The sequence below is a fragment of the Cupressus sempervirens genome, chromosome 2 (genome assembly GCF_028749045.1).
Source record: "Cupressus sempervirens isolate cs-2001-9-10 chromosome 2, ASM2874904v1, whole genome shotgun sequence".
Taxonomy (NCBI): Eukaryota; Viridiplantae; Streptophyta; class Pinopsida; order Cupressales; family Cupressaceae; genus Cupressus; species Cupressus sempervirens.
The window spans coordinates 262,923,008-262,943,166 of NC_143119.1; the positions used below are offsets into that span (position 1 = coordinate 262,923,008).

The 20,159-nt window shown below is 36.4% G+C and overlaps 1 protein-coding gene across 4 annotated transcripts in view; it reads right to left on the minus strand.

The window, feature by feature from the left end:
* Positions 1 to 18,302, minus strand: part of APEM9 (3-phosphoinositide-dependent protein kinase-1) — a 114,132-nt gene extending 95,830 nt beyond the window's left edge. For 3 of the 4 annotated variants that reach the window (XM_089813380.1, XM_089813381.1, XM_089813382.1), the window contains exons 1-2: positions 18,069 to 18,302; positions 17,652 to 17,891 (exon numbers count right to left, since the gene is read on the minus strand). In XM_089813380.1, the coding sequence (XP_089669506.1) occupies positions 17,652 to 17,891; positions 18,069 to 18,136 (308 nt within the window). In that variant the 5' untranslated portion in view covers positions 18,137 to 18,302. The remainder of the gene's footprint in view (positions 1 to 17,651; positions 17,892 to 18,068) is intronic. The other variant, XM_089813383.1, reaches the window with a different exon arrangement.
* Between the last annotated feature and the right edge of the window lie 1,857 nt (positions 18,303 to 20,159).

Sequence of the window (20,159 nt, forward strand, 5' to 3'; positions counted from 1 at the left end):
TTCCAACAGCCATTTATATTTATCCATGCACTCAGACATTCAAACCAGCAAAGAGAGGATATATACATCTGCATGATATGATATGGGACAGTACGTCCAAACTGAATATATGTAAACTTCTAGTCTTTGACTATATCGACAAACCTTGAGGAGATTACATTTAGTGATAAATAAGAAAAAGAAGTTTCACAAGTTCACTATCATCGAGATGAATTGAGTGATGCACAGGTGATCACTAATGTTTGACAAAGAGTTTTGCGATAGGCAGATAATTAGCCCTGCTAAAAAAGGGTTTCATATATTGTCATGGTCAGTTATTAGGAAAAATTAAGCAAAAGTCAAGAACTTGTAATTTCCTTCACAACCATATAAGTCTGCAATATCAGTTAAATCTACTTGCAATCAGATTATGTCATACAAGAGTTATAAGAAAACATCTTCTTATAAATTTGATGGTCTATGATTAATATGGATATGGAGTTTCTATGAGCAAGACATTAGAATACAACACATATCAGATTTCCTTGAGAACTTCAAACATATCAGCAAGTGCTGTAATATTTTGATAGAATTTCTTCGAAGGAAATGGTAGTTGTTTGCTATGTCGATGCATGTTGCACATGAAACATTGGGTACGCTACCAAATAACAATATGGTTCATGCCCATGTATAATGGCAGCCTCCATGTGAATCACAGGTGTCACTCATGTCCTATCCATGGCACGCCATTAATGTATTAGAGATATTTATCATAACATATACATTGAAGAAATTAAGGACATCAAATTAATAAATTATTCTAACAGACATGCTTGTGTAGGAAGAGATAATAGAAGAGACAATAGATGTTATATACTAATACAAATATATGCAAAATATGGAAGCAGTCAAATTAGGCAATATCTATACAGCCTGAACCACTTAATAAATTTGTATAATGAAGGGCTTAAGTGTGACTTTAGTGTGGGTTTTCAGACTTTGAGAAATTGTCTAAAGCTTCAAAATAAGAACTTGGAGTTTAGTCAATGCAAGTCATTGTGGATTCGAACAAAAACATTACAACTAACATCAGAACATTGCAAATTTGATAGTCCCGATTGGGGACATCATAGTGGTATTGAGAGGGTGAAATATTTATACTGATGGATTTAAATTTCTTTCCTATCGTAGTTGTCCTAGTTGCTAGAAAAATATGTTGTTCTAAGATATAAGATTGGGAATTTCACATTGTAGGAGGGAATAACAATCAATGTTCCATTCACATTGTTGGATCCTCATTGGAACAATTTGTATCAAGAATGCATAGATGAATATTCTTTAGCCTTGAAGTATTGCATTTATCTACTCACTATATTCTCTCTTTTCTATACATACTGTAAGAGCTATTTAGCTTGATCTTTTTCTTTTTCTTTGGAGATGTTCTTGCAGGAAAAGAAGATTGGTACTTTACACATGCTACTAAATATTGTACAAAACTTAATCTTATGACAGTAGCTCCAAAGAAGTTTTGATCTCGAATTTGTTAGTTTGACGATCATGCTGGATATCTTTGATGATTAAGGCTATGAAGTATCCTTCTATATTAAGAGGGAGTCTAACAGTTCAGTAGAGGCAACCTTAGACCAAAGAGAGGGAGCAGATAGAAAATATGCTTCAGTCAAATTTTTGATGATCTTGGATGTGTTAATTTTGAGGGAGTAGACCATGTCAAGATGGATTCTTCAGTGATTAGAAATTATGGCAGTTAGAGTACTAGGATTCTTGGGATAAAGTTTCAAGCAAGTTGGAAGGCCTTATGCTATCAAGATATTAAACTAGGGAAGCATGACATGACTTGTTGCTAGTGGGTTAGAAGGATGATAATAGATTCAGAGGGAGTCTGACACTTCATCAGAGAGAACCATAGAAATGAGACTCGCCACAAGTCGGGCGAGTCATCCGAGTCGGCGAGTCAAGTTGCCTCAACCGGGTCAAAATGACCTGTGACCCGAGCTCGGCGGGTCAATTGAGCTGACTCGCCTAGTTCGCCTGGCTCGCCTGACTCATCTGACTCGGCTTATTTTTATTTTTTTTGCCTTTGTAGTTACGTAATTGATGTATGTTATGTATGTGATCAAATTACCTTCTATTTTATGATGTTATTGTGTCTTTACTCTTTATTCAATAATGGGTGCATGGAATTAATTTAAATCCAAAAAAATCTCTAAATTTCAAGGGTTTTATCACTTTGTCGAGTCACAGGTGAGTTCGAGCCGGGCCACGAGTCGAGTTACCCTTGCCAAGTCTGAGCTGGGTCCGAATCTCATTACTTTGGAGAGAATTTTGTACCAAGAGGTCCAAAAAAAAAGTTGATATAGACTTAGAGGAAGTTTTGACACTTTATTAGTAACCTTGACAAGGAGTCAAAAGGTTAGTGTTTCTTCATGAAAAAGAATTTCCAAGTGCAATCCTTTGTATTACATTCTTGTCTATGAGAGATAAGTTTGATGTGAAAACCTTACTCTCTGATATGATTCATGGTAGATGTCATGACAACACTACATGATAGTATCCGTAGTGACTTCACATGTATGGGAACCCTCCTATGCACATCATGAGAAAGTGATGACTTCCAAATGATTATCACTTGTACTTGTAGAAGTTATTGGAAGGTGACGACCTTACAATAACTTATATCATGATATACATTTTGAGTAAATGTTGAAATAGATCATGAAAGGCTTTATCTTGTAAATCAACAACTAAGTGTTAGACGTCATTAAATTGACTGTCTATAAGTTGTTTGTATAGAAATATGATAGGTATTTGGTGAATATCTTGTCTTGACATTCTGATAGGCCATCACCGCATTGAGTACTTGATGAATATAATTTAGTTGATGTTCTAATAGGCCATTACTCAGAGTACTTGGTGAATATCATTTGATTGATGTTCTAGTAGGCCAATACTCATGTTACATTATAAGATATCAAAAGAGTATTTGGTAAACATCATGTGTTGATATTCTGATAGGCCAATACCCAAATGATATTATATAATGAAAGTCTCCTCATCAAAGATTTCCTTGATGTGATTTCCTAATACTACCAATGGTGTAATATTTATCATATGTTTATCCTTCCTAGCTAAGAGGGAGTGTTAAAGTTTTATCTTTAGTTGGATAAACCTATGAATAACTATATATGAGATATAATGTGTTTATGAGATATATACATTATATATATATATGTTATTACATTAATTATATAATTAGTGATTAGACATGTCCTTGAAGGAACATGTCTCTTCATAGGCTTATTCTAAATATAAATGACCAGAGATTGTGATATTTGAAAAGATAGAGAAATCACAAACAATGTTATTTCATCTACAACAATCATTCAGATTTTAACAGCCTGAAAATCGATGAAGTTCTGCCGTAATGTGGCGAGCTATCCACTTTATGCTAAGGAGGTCGGATGTCATACGATAAAGAGTGTGAGCTTAAGGACTTTTTTCTGTGTTCATGTTATGCTGACAGCAGTATGATAGTTGCACTTGGATCTTAGTTAAGTCACTGAATAGGAATCTTAACCGGAGTTTTTCTGCAAATCCAGTAAAGGGAACTTATATGCAGGAGAGTGTTCAATGTTGCAGATTTTGAAGGATTTGTATATCAGCTCATTGGGTGTTTCATCATCTCATGAAACAGTGTTTTAAACAATTTGTAATCTTGTTGTCTATTTTCTATTTGTCGTGGGTTGGAACCTATTGAAAGATGATTGTTTATGTTCGTTCAGGTTGGAGCCTTAAGTGTGTCTGGTTAAGCCAAAGAGTTGAAGCTCTTGTTATATTGGGTTGCAGCCCATTTTCTTTGAGTTTAATGTTACTGTGGTTTTTACCCAAAGGGGTTTCCATGAGATAAACCTATGTCTATCATGTTTTATTTTGATTTTCTTACTGTTTAATGTTTTGAAATACTGATTCGTACCCTCCCCCTCTCAGCATTTCCTTGTTTTTCAGATAGTTGGCTGGGGAAAATCCTGAGAATACGGAAATTTCCGAAGATGGAAAATTTCCCTAGGAAATTATGTTCCTAAAATTTCCTCACTTGAGCGTTCCTTGGCGACTCCTTGCTCTATTCTTGTTCATGGTGTTGCCCTCATGCCATAAATCAACCTTCTAATGCCTTAGAAGATGGGAAAACTTGGGAGACTCAATGTGATGAAATTTCCGAAGATGGGAAATTTCCCTTGGAGGAGAATCCTTTGGAAAAATGTCAATTTCTTCCCCTCATCAATCTAATATTGAATCAAATATAGACCTCCTAAAGCATTTGCACTTCATCTTGCCTAACGAGGGAGTCTTGAGATTTTTGAGAGAAATGAGGAGCTAGGGAAATTTTTGAAGATGGAAAATTTCTTGGGGAAGTGGGGAAATTTCCCCAGGAGGGAGAAGATGAGAAATTTCCCCAAGACCTAGTTCTCTTACAAACTTCGTCAAACACGCAAACCCTTCTCTCCCGAACTAAAGTTCCACTCTCCACTTGGAATTGGGCTACGAAAATTCGTCCAAGTGGCACCAAAGTGTTTGCACAAACTTGCAACAAAACTTGCTTCCCAACGAGCCAAAATTGCTCAAACTCACCCCGGACTTGGAGATTTGAAAATATTGCCAACTAAAACCACCAACGATAACGACCCCTACTTATTAAAGCAAAAAAGAGGGGGTCCCCATTTGCAACAAGGCGATGGTGTAAGGACCAAACAAGAAGTCCCAACCCCTCGAATCATCTCACATGTAACTTGTACTACCAAACAATGAATAACAATGGTGTTGCAACAATGGAGGTCCCCAACAATGTTGCAGCAATCAAGGTTTTATTTGTTTTGCATTCAAAATGTGATTTGAGGGAGTATAACAAGCATGGCAGGTTATGTGGCACCACCACACCCATTTCCAATCCAAAAGCTTAAATCAGTATAGCTTTTTACTTTTTCACAAGGAATGGCCAGCCATCCCAAGGACAACCAAACATCCCCTTTGTATTCTTAAGCATCTCCAATTTTGCATACATGTTACAAGATGTTTCCTAAAAAAGCCAAATCAAAGGGGATGGAAAGGGGTCATCCCCTCACATCCCACCCTCCCCGAAACAGCTCAGGGGACGGGGACAAGAATTTGATTGGGCACATATTCCTATGTAACATGAATATATAAAATTATATTTTATGTAGGTGTATTTATGCATGTCTTTGTATATATGTGTATCTATACATATGTATGTATATGTGTGTATATGTACATACATCATATGTGTATACATGCATGCATATTGATGCATATCAAAGACCAATGCTCCAAGGAGCATTGATCTTTGTAGTCAAGAATCAACATAAACCCTCCTAACTCAAATTGCAAGCTTTTGGAATTGAAATTTAGTTCAACAACTCAAATTTCTTTCAAACAGTTCTAAAAGCCCACATTCTGAAAACCATATCTTGATAAACTGAAAAAATTCATTACAAACTATATTTTCTTGCAAAACAAATCAAAACTAGAATTAATCAGCCTGAAACACCTGCAAATACACCTTCAAGTCCTTTGCAACCCTCGGATTTGGCATTGGGATCTTCCTTTGCGACTTCATTGCTGAAACCCTTTATAAACATTTCTTTCTCCATGCCTCGCAATTAGATTTTATTGTTCTTGGCTATAAATAAATGTACCAAATAGCCCAAATGAACCTTTGGATTCCTCCTGGCATCCAGTTCCTGCAAATAATCATACCTGAAAATGTATCTCGACAATTGCATTCAATTTTTCTAACTCTTGGGCTCTATGATAGCTCTTGTAATCATTCAAGTAACTTCTCTAATTCCCGATTCAACCCTCAACATATGTGGGAAATGGTAACATTTTACAATATAATTAAATAACATTTCAATGTTAATCACTAAACTGTAGAATTTGGGCCAATAAATAAAATATCAAATATAATAATTTAGCCCCATTTTTCATCTTATGATACCATTAATACCATACCCAACCAAAAGAATAACCAAGTTTTCTTATGCTTCAAGTGTGCCCAAATCAAGTTCCCAGAAAAAATGCCTATGGCTGAAAACCACAAAGAAAAAGAAGCATAAAATAAAATAAAATTTGGTAATAAAAGATTGGCATACACCCATGGAAGCTCCTACATCACGTATACATAGATACATGTATTATCATTTCTTAAAAAATGGCCCTCACACTATCATCCCTGAAATTTCCCCTATCATCCCCCCATCTCATCCCTAAAACAGCATGGAACACAACTATTTTTGCATTTTGGCTAAAATCTCGATGTACCTCTTGATTCCTTCACTTTTTATATGGATCGACCTCTAGCCACCATTGCTTCTCGTGTGAAGGTTTATGTATTAGATTTTTTTTTGGCACCTCTTTAGACAACAAAGCTCCCACAGCATAATCAAATACAAAGGTCTCAATTGTATTAGAGCCAATAGAAGTGACTAAGCTATGTTACCTAGGGATGCATTCCCAACCCTTAGCCCATCTCTATTTCGAGGACTTGGGGACAGTCAAAAACATTTCCAAGCCATCCCCACCCAAGCAAGAAAATTGAAAATGCATCCCAAAAACTCCATAAATGGTCAACACATTTCTAGATGGCATTAACCATCTCGGGGACCGTGTAGCCATTTTCGATTTCAAAATAAAATTTAATTCAAAAATAATTATAAATGGTGATTTTTTGCCCATTCACAGCCCCCGCGCACTGGAAATCATTGAAATAAAAAATATGTTATGTTTAGCATAACAAATGTTGACAGTTTATTTTTTTGGAAGCCATTACATACTTGGCATCCAAATCTGACTGAAAATTCAAACTTCTACTCAACAAATTGGACCTGAAAATGATTGTAAATTAGACTTCTGTTAAATATTCATATCGCAGACCTAGAAATGACTACCACTCGGTGGAGAAATACTCATCGGTTCCATCTTTCGTAATACTCTCACAGTAGCAATAAGCGCCCAAAAATACATTGTTGTAGCTGATTACTGCTCAAACAAGACGGTTTCTACCTGTCTAGGAATGATTTGGCACAATAAATTTAATTCCTCTCCAAAAACCTCACGCAAGGACTCTAGAATCCAAATCTATCGCCCAACTATGGCAGATTGATTTTTCAATACCCAGAAGTAGATTGATTCTCTCATTTGATTCACTTGATGCCATCCTATATGCCTATTCTTAGACTTTAGTATTCATAAATGATGATTTGATTTGGCACTATCTTCTAAAATTATTTGATTTGATGCTATCATGCTATTTTCTATACTGACTTGATGAATGGAATTAATAATTTTAAATTATATTGCTATGATGAATGTGACAATGTTATGTAAGTCTGAAATTCGTGAAATGTTTGAATATATATATATAGACCTGCTCCAGCCAAAAAAAATCCCAAAAACCTATTTACCCATCCCCTCTTCCCAAAAACTTGGGGAACATAATGACTATGACTCCAAGATTTAGGCAATGAACACGATAGATGTAACTATCTTGTCTTCATCCTCAATTTTACACTAATAATAAATTATTACCAAATAAGAGTATTGAAAACATTTAAATGGTGAGCAATTTTTGTACCTTCGTTTGAAAACTATGCAACTATCTCTTCATGTAGATAATTTATTGAAATTTTAGCCATGTAAAAACTCTCAATTCTACTCCATAATAATCAAGGTTGCATGGGTACATGTACCCACACCCTGAAATGTCCCTTCCTCTGATTTTATATGATATGTCAAGCCTCTAATCAGATTTTTAAAATCAAACAACCAATATTTCAAAGATCCACCAATTTCTCAATAAACCCCAAATCGGGTATGCCCGAAATAGTGTCAAAAACTTCACAGCTTCACATATTATTAATAGATCTGAAAGTGGACATTTTTACAAAAATTTCAGCAACATAACAATCTAAAAAATGACATTTCCAGATCTGTATAACATTTACACAACAGCTCCCAAACGAAGGGCAAAAACAATGCTTATCAGGGTCCCGAAAATAACACAAAATAGCCCGGCAACACCACAAAACACTAATAAACTATCACAGAAGTTTAACCACGACCCAATACATATATTCAGCTCTATTTTAACATCTAAAAGTCTGAAATATAGCAGCAACCCAAACTGATATGAAATATTCAACCGGAAACACCAAACTCTTACAAAAAACACACCCGAAAACCCACAAATTTGCACTGTTCAGCACAAAGGCAAACTCTGCATGAGCTTGCACATGGAATGGCTTTAAACTCCCGTCCTTAGCCTTCCTAGAAACCTGCAAACTCCCGTCCTTCGGTCTCCTTCTCCACAGGTTTGGCAGGCTCTGAAGAACAACAAAGTAATGAGCAAAAATCAAGTTCTGGAATGAGCCCAAAATGCCTCCAAATCCCTTAAAAGAGGGCATAACCCTAACTCACATCCAAGAGGGGTTAATAAAACATATTTTAATAATAATTTTTATTTATTAGTCCATTGGTTTCCAAAGATTAGCCCATTTTGCTGAAACTTCACCTTTTTTAGCCTGCCTACCTTAGCAAAGATTATTATTTTTAATTATTTGAAAAGGGGACATAACAAGTCCTCCCCTTCCAAATATTGCTTGTCCTCAAGCAATGAAGGTTGGAATTCTCAAGAATATGTGCTCCTTCCCAAGTTGCATCCTTCAGTGGTAATCCTTTCCATTTGACCAAATGCTCTATGATGCTCCTATTTCTCAATCTTTTCTCTCTTGTATCCAAAATCTCTTCTGTTATCAAAACTAATTTCCCTTCATCATCAAGAGGTGGTAATTCTATAAATACTATGGTTTGCTGGCCTAGAACGTTCTTCAAACAAGATACATGGAAAATATTATGTATTTTGCTGTTTGGTGGGAGCTCCAATTCATAAGCTACCTCTCCTACCTTCTTGATGATCTTATAAGGCCCATAGAACCTTGGCTTGAGTTTCTCTGCCCCACTCCTCTTCAAGGTGCTTTGCTTATATGGCTGCAACCTAACAAATACCAAATCTCCCACCTCAAAAGATCTTTCAATCCTTTTCCTATCAACATACAACTTCTGTTGGTTCTATGCATGTTGTAGATTATCCTTGAGGAACCTTATTATGTCTTGGCTTTGCTTGACGAAATCACTTGCTGCAGGTACTCTGCTATCTGAAAATACTAGATCAACAAAGGAAAGGGCATCATAACCATAAAGAGCACGAAAAAGAGGCATACCAATAGACATGTGATGAGATGTATTGTAACAATACTCCCCTAGGTGCAACCATTTCACCCAAGCATGTTGTTGATTTGAAACATAGTTCCTCAAATATCCCTCTATCTATTTATTAACTATCTCTGTTTGAGGGTGATAGCTAGTACTGGGAGTGAGTTCAGTTCCTGCCAAATGAAAGAGCTCCTTCCAAAAAGAGCTGAAGAATCTACTGTCCCGGTCACTGACAATGTTTCTAGGCAAGCCATGTAATCTAAAAATTTCCTTAAAGAACAATTCGGCCAGTTGTGATGCCTTGAAATCAGATGTGATAGGAAAGAAATGTGCATACTTAGTTAGTCTATCTACCACCACATATATGCAATCCTTACCTCGAACCTTGGGCAACCCAGTGATGAAGTCCATGGAAATATTTTCCCATTTTTGTTCAAGAATAGGAAGTGGTTGCAACAACCCTGCAGGAAAATTTTGCTCACTCTTGCTTTGTTGGCATACCATACATTCCTTAATGTGTTTAAGGACATCCTCCTTCATACCCTTCCATGAAAACCGCTCTCGAATTTTCTTGTATGTCTTGAAGTATTCCTGATGACCAGCCAAAGGTGTGTCATGAAAGGCCCTCAATATCCTCTCCTTAGTTTTTGATCCTGGCACTAAGAAGATCCTATTCTTGTAATAAATCAATTCATCAACAACCTTGTACCTGTTATCATCCACTAACTTATCCAAAATCTTGGTGGCAAAGGAATCTTTAGCATACTCTGAAATTATGGAGACTTTCCAATCAGCAGAGATAGATGTTAAGGAACACAAAGTGGGCTTTCTTGAGAGAGCATCAGCAACCACATTATTCTTTCCTTTCATGTATTCAATATCAAAATTATAAATTTGCAATTTGTTTACCCATTTTTGTTGACGATCATTCAAATCCCTTTGGTTCAAGAAGAACCTGAGGCTATTATGGTCTGTCTTTACAATGAATCTCTCACATACTAAATATTGTCTAAACTTATGAAGTGCATGCATGATTGCCAACATTTCCTTATCATAGATAGAGTAACCTTTTTCTGATTGATTTAATTTTCTACTCTCAAATGCTATTGGATGTCCCCTTTGAGTTAAGACAGCCCCTATACCTTCTCCAGAAGCATCACATTCAACAACAAAAGGTAAAGAGAAATCTGGAATTGCAAGCACAGGGCATGAACTTATTACCTCCTTAAGCTTATCAAATGTTTTTTGTGCCTCTTCTGTCCAAACAAAAGCTCCTTTCTTTGTCAAATCAGTCAAGGGGGCAGCAAGCTGCGAAAATCCCCTGACAAATCTCCTATAGTAGCTACACAACCCAAAGAAACCTCTCAACTGTGTAAGATTAGTGGGTGGAGGCCAATCCAAAATTGCCTGGATTTTTTGTTGATCAACTTGTACTCCTTTAGAACTTATAATATGTCCCAAATATAGGATCTCTGTCAAACCAAACTCACATTTAGATAGCTTAGCATAGAAGGATTGCTGCTCCAAGATTCCCAAAACAGTGTCTATGTGTTTTAGATGCTCTTCCCATGTTTTACTGTAAATCAAGATATCATCAAAAAATGCCAAAACAAATTTTCGAAGATGCTGGCTGAATACCTTATTCATACAAGATTGGAATGTTACAAGTGCATTAGTGAGGCCAAATGGCATAACAAAAAATTCAAAGTGCCCATAGTGACATCTGAAAGCAGTCTTTTCCACATCTTCACTCCTCATTCGGATTTGATGGTACCCTGATCTTAAGTCAATTTTTGAGAAGTATACAGCACCATGTAACTCATCAATGAGATCATCTATGTGTGGTATGGGATACCTATTTTTTATGGTCTTCTTTTTTAGAGCCCTGTAGTCTATACACATTCTCATTGTACCATCCTTTTTCTTGACAAGTACCACAGATGATGCAAATGGACTAGAGCTAGGCCTTATGAATCTCATGTCCAGGAGTTCTTTAATAGTTTTTTCAATTTCTTCTTTATAACCTCTTGGATGGTGGTATGGGGTTGTTATAACTGATTTGGCACCCTGTTCTAACTCTATAACATGCTCAAAACCTCTATCTGGTGGTAATCCTGGAGGCAAGTCATTGAAAACTATACTATGCTTATCAAGAATATTTTGAATTTCAAAATGGAAATTACCTTGATTCTTTGGAGAGCTTGTTGGATGGATTATGACTCCTACTGCCCATGCTACTTATCCTCTTCGAAAAGTCCTCTCCATCCTCTTTGAAGAGACCGCCTTAGGTGCTCCATTCAATAGGCCTCTCAATATGACTTCTTTCCCATTGGAATGAAATTTAAACTCCATAGTTTGATGGTTCATGCAATAGCCTCCAATAAAGTGCAACCATTGAACACTCAATACAAGATCTATCTCCCCAATACCAACCACATAGAAGTCATCATATAACTCATAATCTCCTAAGGTCATGTTGAGTTGTTTCACCACCCGTGTGCAAGGCATAGTGAATCCATCAGCTACAATAACATTGAATCCCTCAAAATCTTCTGCTTTAAGCCCTCTTTTCATGACAAATCCCTCATCAATAAAATTGTGAGTTGCCCCACTATCAAGAAGAACTGTCAACCTTTGCCTTGCTAGTACCCCTCGAATTCGAAAGGGATGGTATCTTGGGACTCCTGATAATGCTGCTAAAGTGTCATCTTTGCTAATTTCTTTTTCTTTCTCTTCTTCTTCCTCCTCCTTAGTGTCATGAAATTCCTCATGCTCATCTGAATCAGATTCTGAAGCAACTTCAATATAGTGCACTTGACCTTTCCCCAAACATCTGTGTCCCGGAACCCATGGTTCTCTACAAGTGAAACAAAGCTTTTTCCTTCGTAATTCACTCCTAGTCTCTTCATCTACCTTCTTTTTTGCCACATTTATCACATCTTTTGGTGGTAGTGTTGGAAAAGTCTTTTTCTGAAAATTCCCCTTATGTTGCCCAAGATTTGGGAATTTTTGATTAGTGACTGGTTTCATAGGCACGCAAGTTTCAAGTTGCAAGCTTCTTTTGATAGCTTCCTGTAAGATTGAGGGTGAGAAAGCCGTAACCAAACCCTTAACAGAATCTTCCAAACCATCAAGAAAAAGATAAACAATCCTCTTTTCACTCATATCAGGTACCATAACAGCCACTTTTTGAAACTCTTCTATATACTCATTAACTGATTTGGTTTGCTTCAACTTTGACAATTCTTTAAAGTACTCTTCATCATCCTTGAGGTCAAATCTATCTATCACTCTTTGACTGAAATCATCAAATGTAGTTACGTGGTCATGATCTTGAGTAGTCATTCCATGATACCACCAATCATAGGCTGCATCTTCCAAGTGTAAACTTGCAAATTGAACAGCATCACTCTCCTTCGTGGGGTTAAGTGTGAAGAAGGTCTGTAATTTTTGTAGCCATGCTCTAGCTGAAATTTTATTTGTTCCATCAAAAGTAGGTGCTGTAAACTTGCTTATTTTATTTTTGAGCTCTCTTCCACTTATGTCATGCTCCCTCATGTACTCTTTCTTGGGCATCAAAGTGTTCATCATATACACATATTCTCTAAAAAGAACTGAACTGCGAAAGTCATCATCTAAGCCATTGTAAGTAGCTCTTAATGCAATCAAGTTACCTGTAACCTCTTCCATGGGATTAAGGGCTGAATTTGGTACTGGTGGCTCATCTGCAGGCAGGAAAATAGTTTTTGTTGATTTAGAGGGTGTGGGTTTCATATTTCTTGGCTCCTCTGAAGTGCTCCCTTTCTCATTAATAGATGCAACTCCTTGCAATTTTTCTGTCAATATCCGCAAAGCCTCTCTAGTTTCTGCCAAACTATCCACTGTTTGCTTATGAGTATTTTGGATGTCTTGGAAAAATTTCTTTGCCATCTCATCTTGATCAGCCATACTTTTTCCTTCCTTGGATTTTGTACTTTTACTTTTAACTAGAGGTTTGATCAAAATTTCTTTATTCTTTTCTCACTGCAAATATCTCTTTTCTCTTTCACTTGGTTGCATGCAAATTTCTACAAACCCTCAGGCTGGCAAGATCATGGCTCTGATACCATTGAAATGTCCCTTCCTCTGATTTTATATGATATTTCAAGCCTCTAATGAGATTTTTAAAATCAAACAACCAATATTTCAAAGATCCACCAATTTCTCAATAAACCCCAAATCGGGTATGCCCGAAATAGTGCCAAAAACTTCATAGCTTCACATATTATTAATAGAGCTGAAAGTGGACATTTTTACAAAAATTTAAGCAACATAACAACCTAAAAAATGACATTTCCAGATCTGTATAACATTTACACAACAGCTCTCAAACGGAGGGCAAAAACAATGCTCATCGGGCTCCTGAAAATAACACAAAATAGCCCGGAAACACCACAAAACACTAATAAACTATCACAGAAGTTTAACCACGACCCAATACATATATTCAGCTCTATTTTAACATCTAAAAGTCTGAAATATAGCAGCAACCCAAACTAATATGAAATGCTCAACTGGAAACACCAAACTCTTACAAAAAACACACCCGAAAACTCACAAATTTGCACTGTTCAGCACAAGGGCAAACTCTGCATGAGCTTGCACATGGAATGGCTTTAAACTACCGTCCTTAGCCTTCCTGGAAACCTGCAAACTCCCGTCCTTGGGTCTCCCTCTCCACAGGTTTGGCAGCCTCTGAAGAACAACAAAGTAATGAGCAAAAATCAAATTTTGGAATGAGCCCAAAATGCCTCCAAATCCCTTAAAAGAGGGCATAACCCTAACTCACGTCCAAGAGGGGTTAATAAAACATATTTTAATAATAATTTTTATTTATTAGTCCATTGGTTTCTAAAGATTAGCCCCTTTTGCCGAAACTTCACCTTTTTGAGCTTGCCTACCTTAGCAAAGATTATTATTTTTAATTATTTGAAAAAGGGACATGACACGCCCCTAGGATGCGTACCCACATACCCAAGTACCGAGTACTCATACCCTAGTAACAGGTACTCAATGGAGAGCATTGTAGCTAAGGATCTTGGTTACGATTTCTTATTTTTATTTTGCTTTTTTGTTTGTGTATCAACTTGTTGTTTGTCAAGCTTAATTCAATACATAATCAGTTTGAAACTATGTAGCCTGGGGATGCATCCACTCCCAGAAAGCCAAAGTTTCTGAGATGAGGACATCCCTGGGACAGGGGGGCAGGTATGGGACATCCCCCTACCATCCCCAATTAGGCAAAACATGCAAGGGACATCCCTAGAACTTGGGGACTTCTAGGACGTCAAGAAGTCCCCTAACCGTACCGAGGACGGCCAGCCGTCCCTGTTTTTGGTGAAGCTTAAAGAAGAAATTAAACAAAAAACTTAACTTTGTTTGTCCCTACTTGGTCGTCCAATGAGCTTTGGCCCTCCAAATGCCCTAAAAGATCAAAAAATGCCACATTGTGGTTGTTTTGTCATTTGTTTGGTTTTGTATGTCAAGTTGGAGTGTGTTGCAGCTGGCTGGGGATTTCATTTTGCAAGAAGAGGTATTTTTTTGCTTCCAAGAGCTTGAGCAGCAATCTGCTTCATTTTTCTATATTTTGTTTTCTATGTTGAACTTGAACATGATGATGAAACTTTATGGCAGCCCTCTAACATTTGGGCGTATTTAGATTTCCAGATTTTTATGATATTGTTCATTACTAAACTTATATTTAAATATTTTTGTTCACATATTGATATGCATATTGACAATTAAGTACTGAAATCGATTATTATTTCCTAGATGGCATTCAAATGGTGTATGTTAATGTTCTATAACGTTTAAATGACATGCTTTGTGCTTAGTTTCATATGAATGACATGTATATTTGCAAATTTCAGTGTATATTTCAAAATTTCCCTACATATATAGCTGTCCCCGTTTGCTGTCCACCCCCACCCACCCACCACATCCTCAAAATCGCCAAAAAAAAAATTCCCATCCCGGAAACCCATCCCGCCGTCCCCATCTCGGAAACTCAGGGGAACATAGGTTTGAAACTTTGATACAATATTGATTACAAGTAAACTATATCATTGTTCAAGTCAAAAGTTTATCATTTGCAATATCATTGTTATATGATTTATGATCTCCTTGTTCAGGTTTAAAGTTTGCCTTCTTTGTTAGGCATCTAAATATTTAGCATATATTACTATTGCAAACATATTGCAACTCTGAAACTAAAAACCATACATTACATCTGCAAACTTTATCGCTATTCTTATTTTTAAAATCATTGTTATAACTTAAATTTTCAGATCTTCTAAATTATATTAAAAAAAATTGATGTACCCATGTACCCTCGTCGTCTATTTTGAAAAATAGTTGTACCCATACCCTAAGTACCCAAATACCCCTATCCCCGTGCAACCTTGATAATAATATTTTGGTTCGTACTTTGAACTATGAAAATAATATTTTTACAAATGAGTCTCAAGATCCCCTCATAGAATTGCTTTCAAGATTGATCTATCATTCAAATTATGATCTATTTTTCAGGAAACTAGCTCACAAACTAAGAACCCTCTTCAAGTAGCACACTCCCAAGTTTTGTCCAATACAACAAGTATTTCCTTCATTATTGATTTAAAGAATTAATTAGAATAATTCAATGATTTTAATGATGTCCACAAGGCCAAAGCAGCTTATGGGACTTTCTAAGTAGCAAACGCCCTAAAAATGGGATGCCGAGGTCTTAGCACTTTGAAACCTTTTTTTTAGATCTCTTATTTGACAATGTATTTTAATCACAAGGTTTGTTGTCTTGTCTAGTTGTGCTCCTTCAAATAGGGTACATAAATTGTTCACTTCTAAGATATCCACATAGCTGGAATGGATGTCATTGTATGCTAGGAAATCTGTGTTAAAAAGTTGACACCTCTGTTGCAAGATATGCATATCTTTCTTCCCATTTTTCCTTGGCATTTCAACCATCTACTTGTTTCACACCACAAATGATGAGAACTGGTCCTAATTTGAGCTATGGTCATTTTTAATCTTCATTTGATATTTGCTCCTATGTATGTTTTTTCCTCATGGTCTCCCATGGGATTATATTCTTTGTTATTGAAGGGTTTTTTCCATCCATGTTGCTTTGACCACATGATATTCCTGAATTTTCCCCCACAATTTTTTTTTATTTCCTCATTGGTTTCCAGACATTTTTGTATGTTAACATCCCATTTTTTAATTCATTTGTCGTTTTGCTCCATCCATGTGATCTTTCTTGTATCTAGTTTTTCCTCTGTAATCAATTTAGGCCAGCAATATTGTTTCATGTTTTGTATGTTCTTTAAATAGATTAAGAACTGACGAAGCCTCTAATTGTTTAAATACCTGTTTCTTCCATAAGATATCATAAGAAACAGCAGTTATAACTTTGAGACGGCTAATGATAAGATATTTTTAAAATCTTTCTATCTTTCTCCATTTCTATTCTCACATGCAGCTGCCTCAAACCTGACATACGTAAAGTATCACCGGGTTGACCAACAAGCCAAAAAGCATCTTCTTGGTTTTCTAATTCCCCATCTTTACATTTGTACTGTTTAAAGTCATCACTTCAGCAATATTTATCCATCCCTAGCAGGAGATAATTACAAAAAATTATTTTTAATTTTGGCCCTGTTAAGACTTGGTGCTCAAATGCTAACTGTAGTTTAAGACTCTCAAGTTCAATGCTCAGCTGCAGATAAATTTTTCAATAGGTGCTATGTACTGTTCAACAGAAAACAGTTTATCCCAGTGGCCCGATGATTACACCCGATCATTTGAGAAAACACCCATATCTGCAAAGAGTAAAAATCCGGTTGTCTCTCTGCCTGCCCAGAAGAATCGCTTAGTCACTGAATTGAGTGTCTTTAATAGCAGTCTGCTAACAGTTGGGCAAGGGCACCTTGGCAATGCAAATTGAAAATAGAAAACGTAAGGATGGCCGCCACTGGAAAAGAATGCATATCCCTAGTCTAATTACAATTCTTAGAAGCCAACAAACGCATATTTTGCCCCTCGAAGCAAATGCTCCACTAGCATCATCCTTATCTTAAAAAAATCACAATCAACATTACGACCTTAGTTTTTAGTATGATTTAAGCCTTTATATAATTTCCAATTGAGCTCTCAGACAATAAGAAATGTTTCTTGGAAGCCCTGATAAGAAGCATTCTGCACAAAGTGGTCCCCGTGTTCACTTAAATATCAGGTAAAACCAAATTTTGAACGAGTTTAGAGAACACATCATGATGCATCCAGAATTAATTTTGAGGAAAACCCGTAAAATTATTAAAGAGCAAAATTGTGACCTGTTTGTGTGCTTGTAAGCTTGGATAAACACCATCGCAGCAGCCTCTAACATGGCGTACACCTCCATATTATCTTCTTCCTTGATGTCATTATCCATATCATATTCTTTCTCAAAGCCAATCTCTAAAGTGGGTTCATGTCTTGAACATTCAAGTTCAATGGATGTTATTCCCCACAGCTTCCGAAGCACAGATGATGATGATGACGCCGCATCTTCATACATACAACTCACCAAATAACTGAACACAAAATAACCCACACGGCAGCGAATATCAATAAGATGAGACTTCGCATACCCTTGTTTATCAGAATCCTAAAGGATTATGATATAGAGAAATTCTAACAATACCAAAACCAAATGAGAATGAAATTGGGCAACAAAAAAAGCATTCCAATTTTCTCTCTAGTTCACAAACCGTTCAGATTGTTCGATTTCTTCCCAGAGTTCATTATGTCGTGGCGAGTTGGGTTCACTCAACTCCATGGAAGTCCGGATTTATGTACAGATTTTCCCCTCGTCGGGGTTTACTATATCGAGTGTAACGTTCTCAAGTTGAATTCAAATTGGTAAATACCCGAAGCATCTTCGGATTGCACTCCCTATAAGTTTATGCCGATTTCCATTAGTTTGTGTTCTTTGTTATTGGAGGTCTCAAACACACTTCTGTTCTAAGATTTTGTTTATCATTATTATTATTATTATTAATTTAATCTGTATTATGGTGTTTTCAATTGGACTCATTTTTATATAATTGTTTTTTTATATTTTCATTTCTATGTAGAGTTAATTTATTTTAAATATATCTTCATATAACTATAAATTTAATTTTACAGTTTTCATCTTTATTATAGATTGTTGAAGTAGATGTAATATACATTGATTTGATATGTTTTTGAAATAAAAAGTGATCAAAATAAGGGGGTCAGTCCTTACATCCAAAAAGTTGTCAACCAGCACACTGCCAGTAAAACAAGCAGATGACAGTGACTTACTACAGAGAACTACAACTATCAACCAAAAAACACCATATGAAAAACATAGCTAACAGAGTGTCAACTATACTAAATCATAAACTATAGTACTAAGCATACTATGATTGTTCAAAACATGAACTGTTGGTATAAACAAACCAACCCAGTCAAAAAACAGCACACAATCATTTACATCTACCAAAGTATCATCTATACTAATTCTAAATACTATAGTACTAAACATACTATTAAAGTTTAGAATATAAAACTATTGGCATAAACAAGCCAACCCAAGTTTGAGAATAAGTTGTAGACCAGCAAACCAGGTAGCAACCGAAAACAAATAAACAACTAGGGCTAAAAAAAACCCTAGAAACCACCACATTAATTTTAATCTTTATCTTTTCCTTTCCCAGCCAAAAGCACTCTAGCCCAATCCCTAGCAAGAAACTTATAGAGGAGCTTGTTGTCCTCCATGTCCAGCCCCGTCTCGTCCTTCCCCTGCGGCAATAATTGGAGGGTAGTAGTAGCAGCATGGGTAACCTTCAAGGCAAATTTAGAGGAGGAATAAAATCCATCTTTTAAAGATTTGACCCTTTTCTCTTTCTGTGCATTGTTCTCATTTTATTCCTCCTCTTTCTCCTTGATTCATTTTTCAACATTCTTATGTGCCTCCTTAGTCTTTGTCAATGGCTAGTTTTCATCCTGCAAAACCTGGGGGTTAATAAAAACATTGGTTTTTTCCTCTGTCGGGGAAGAGATGGCGATAGGGGAGGTATCCACTTTATTGTTGTCCTTACAGAAGGTAATGGGCTACAAGGTAAAACTAGCTAACACATGCGTCGTTTCAGTGGTATTGACATTACCAGTAGACACTCGGGTGTTATCAACAGAGTTTTCACTTTTTTCTTTCTCCTCATTCCCCTTTTCTCTTTTGGAGTTAGAATTTTTCTCCTCCTCCAATTCTCATTCATTATTGTCAGAATTTTCCTCTTCTGCCTCCTCGACCCTAAATCTATTTGCCTTTTGTTTATACCTTGCTTGTGTTTTGGCTAACCTTCTCGACCTTCTCCTACCATTTCCTCCCTCTTCCTCCTCTGACTTCCCTGTCCACCCCAACTGGCTTTTCAATTTTGATTTTTTTACTACCCTTTTGTTCCAACATCGGATCTGGGTTTTTCTTTTTCTTATTATCCCTACTAGGGGAAGGGTGCAATGTGTGGATTCTAGTTCCAGTGCTAGAACTTAGAGGAGAATTTTGGTGATGGCATTGATTATCAACAATAACAACCCTAGGGGGATAGAGGGCAAGATGAAACTGGTAAAGTCTAAAAATCGGACCTTGGTGAATGATAGTGAAATTATGACCCTTACTTCTTTTCTCCCTAACATCACTTATCATGTCCTCAAGGGAGTGTAACAAAAAGAACAAAATAGAAATAAATTTTTTATTTCTAAAATGGTTCAGGAGAGGGAAGTGATAATAATAATAGACTCCAAACCTGCCTTTGAGCGTGAGGTACTTCATGATCACC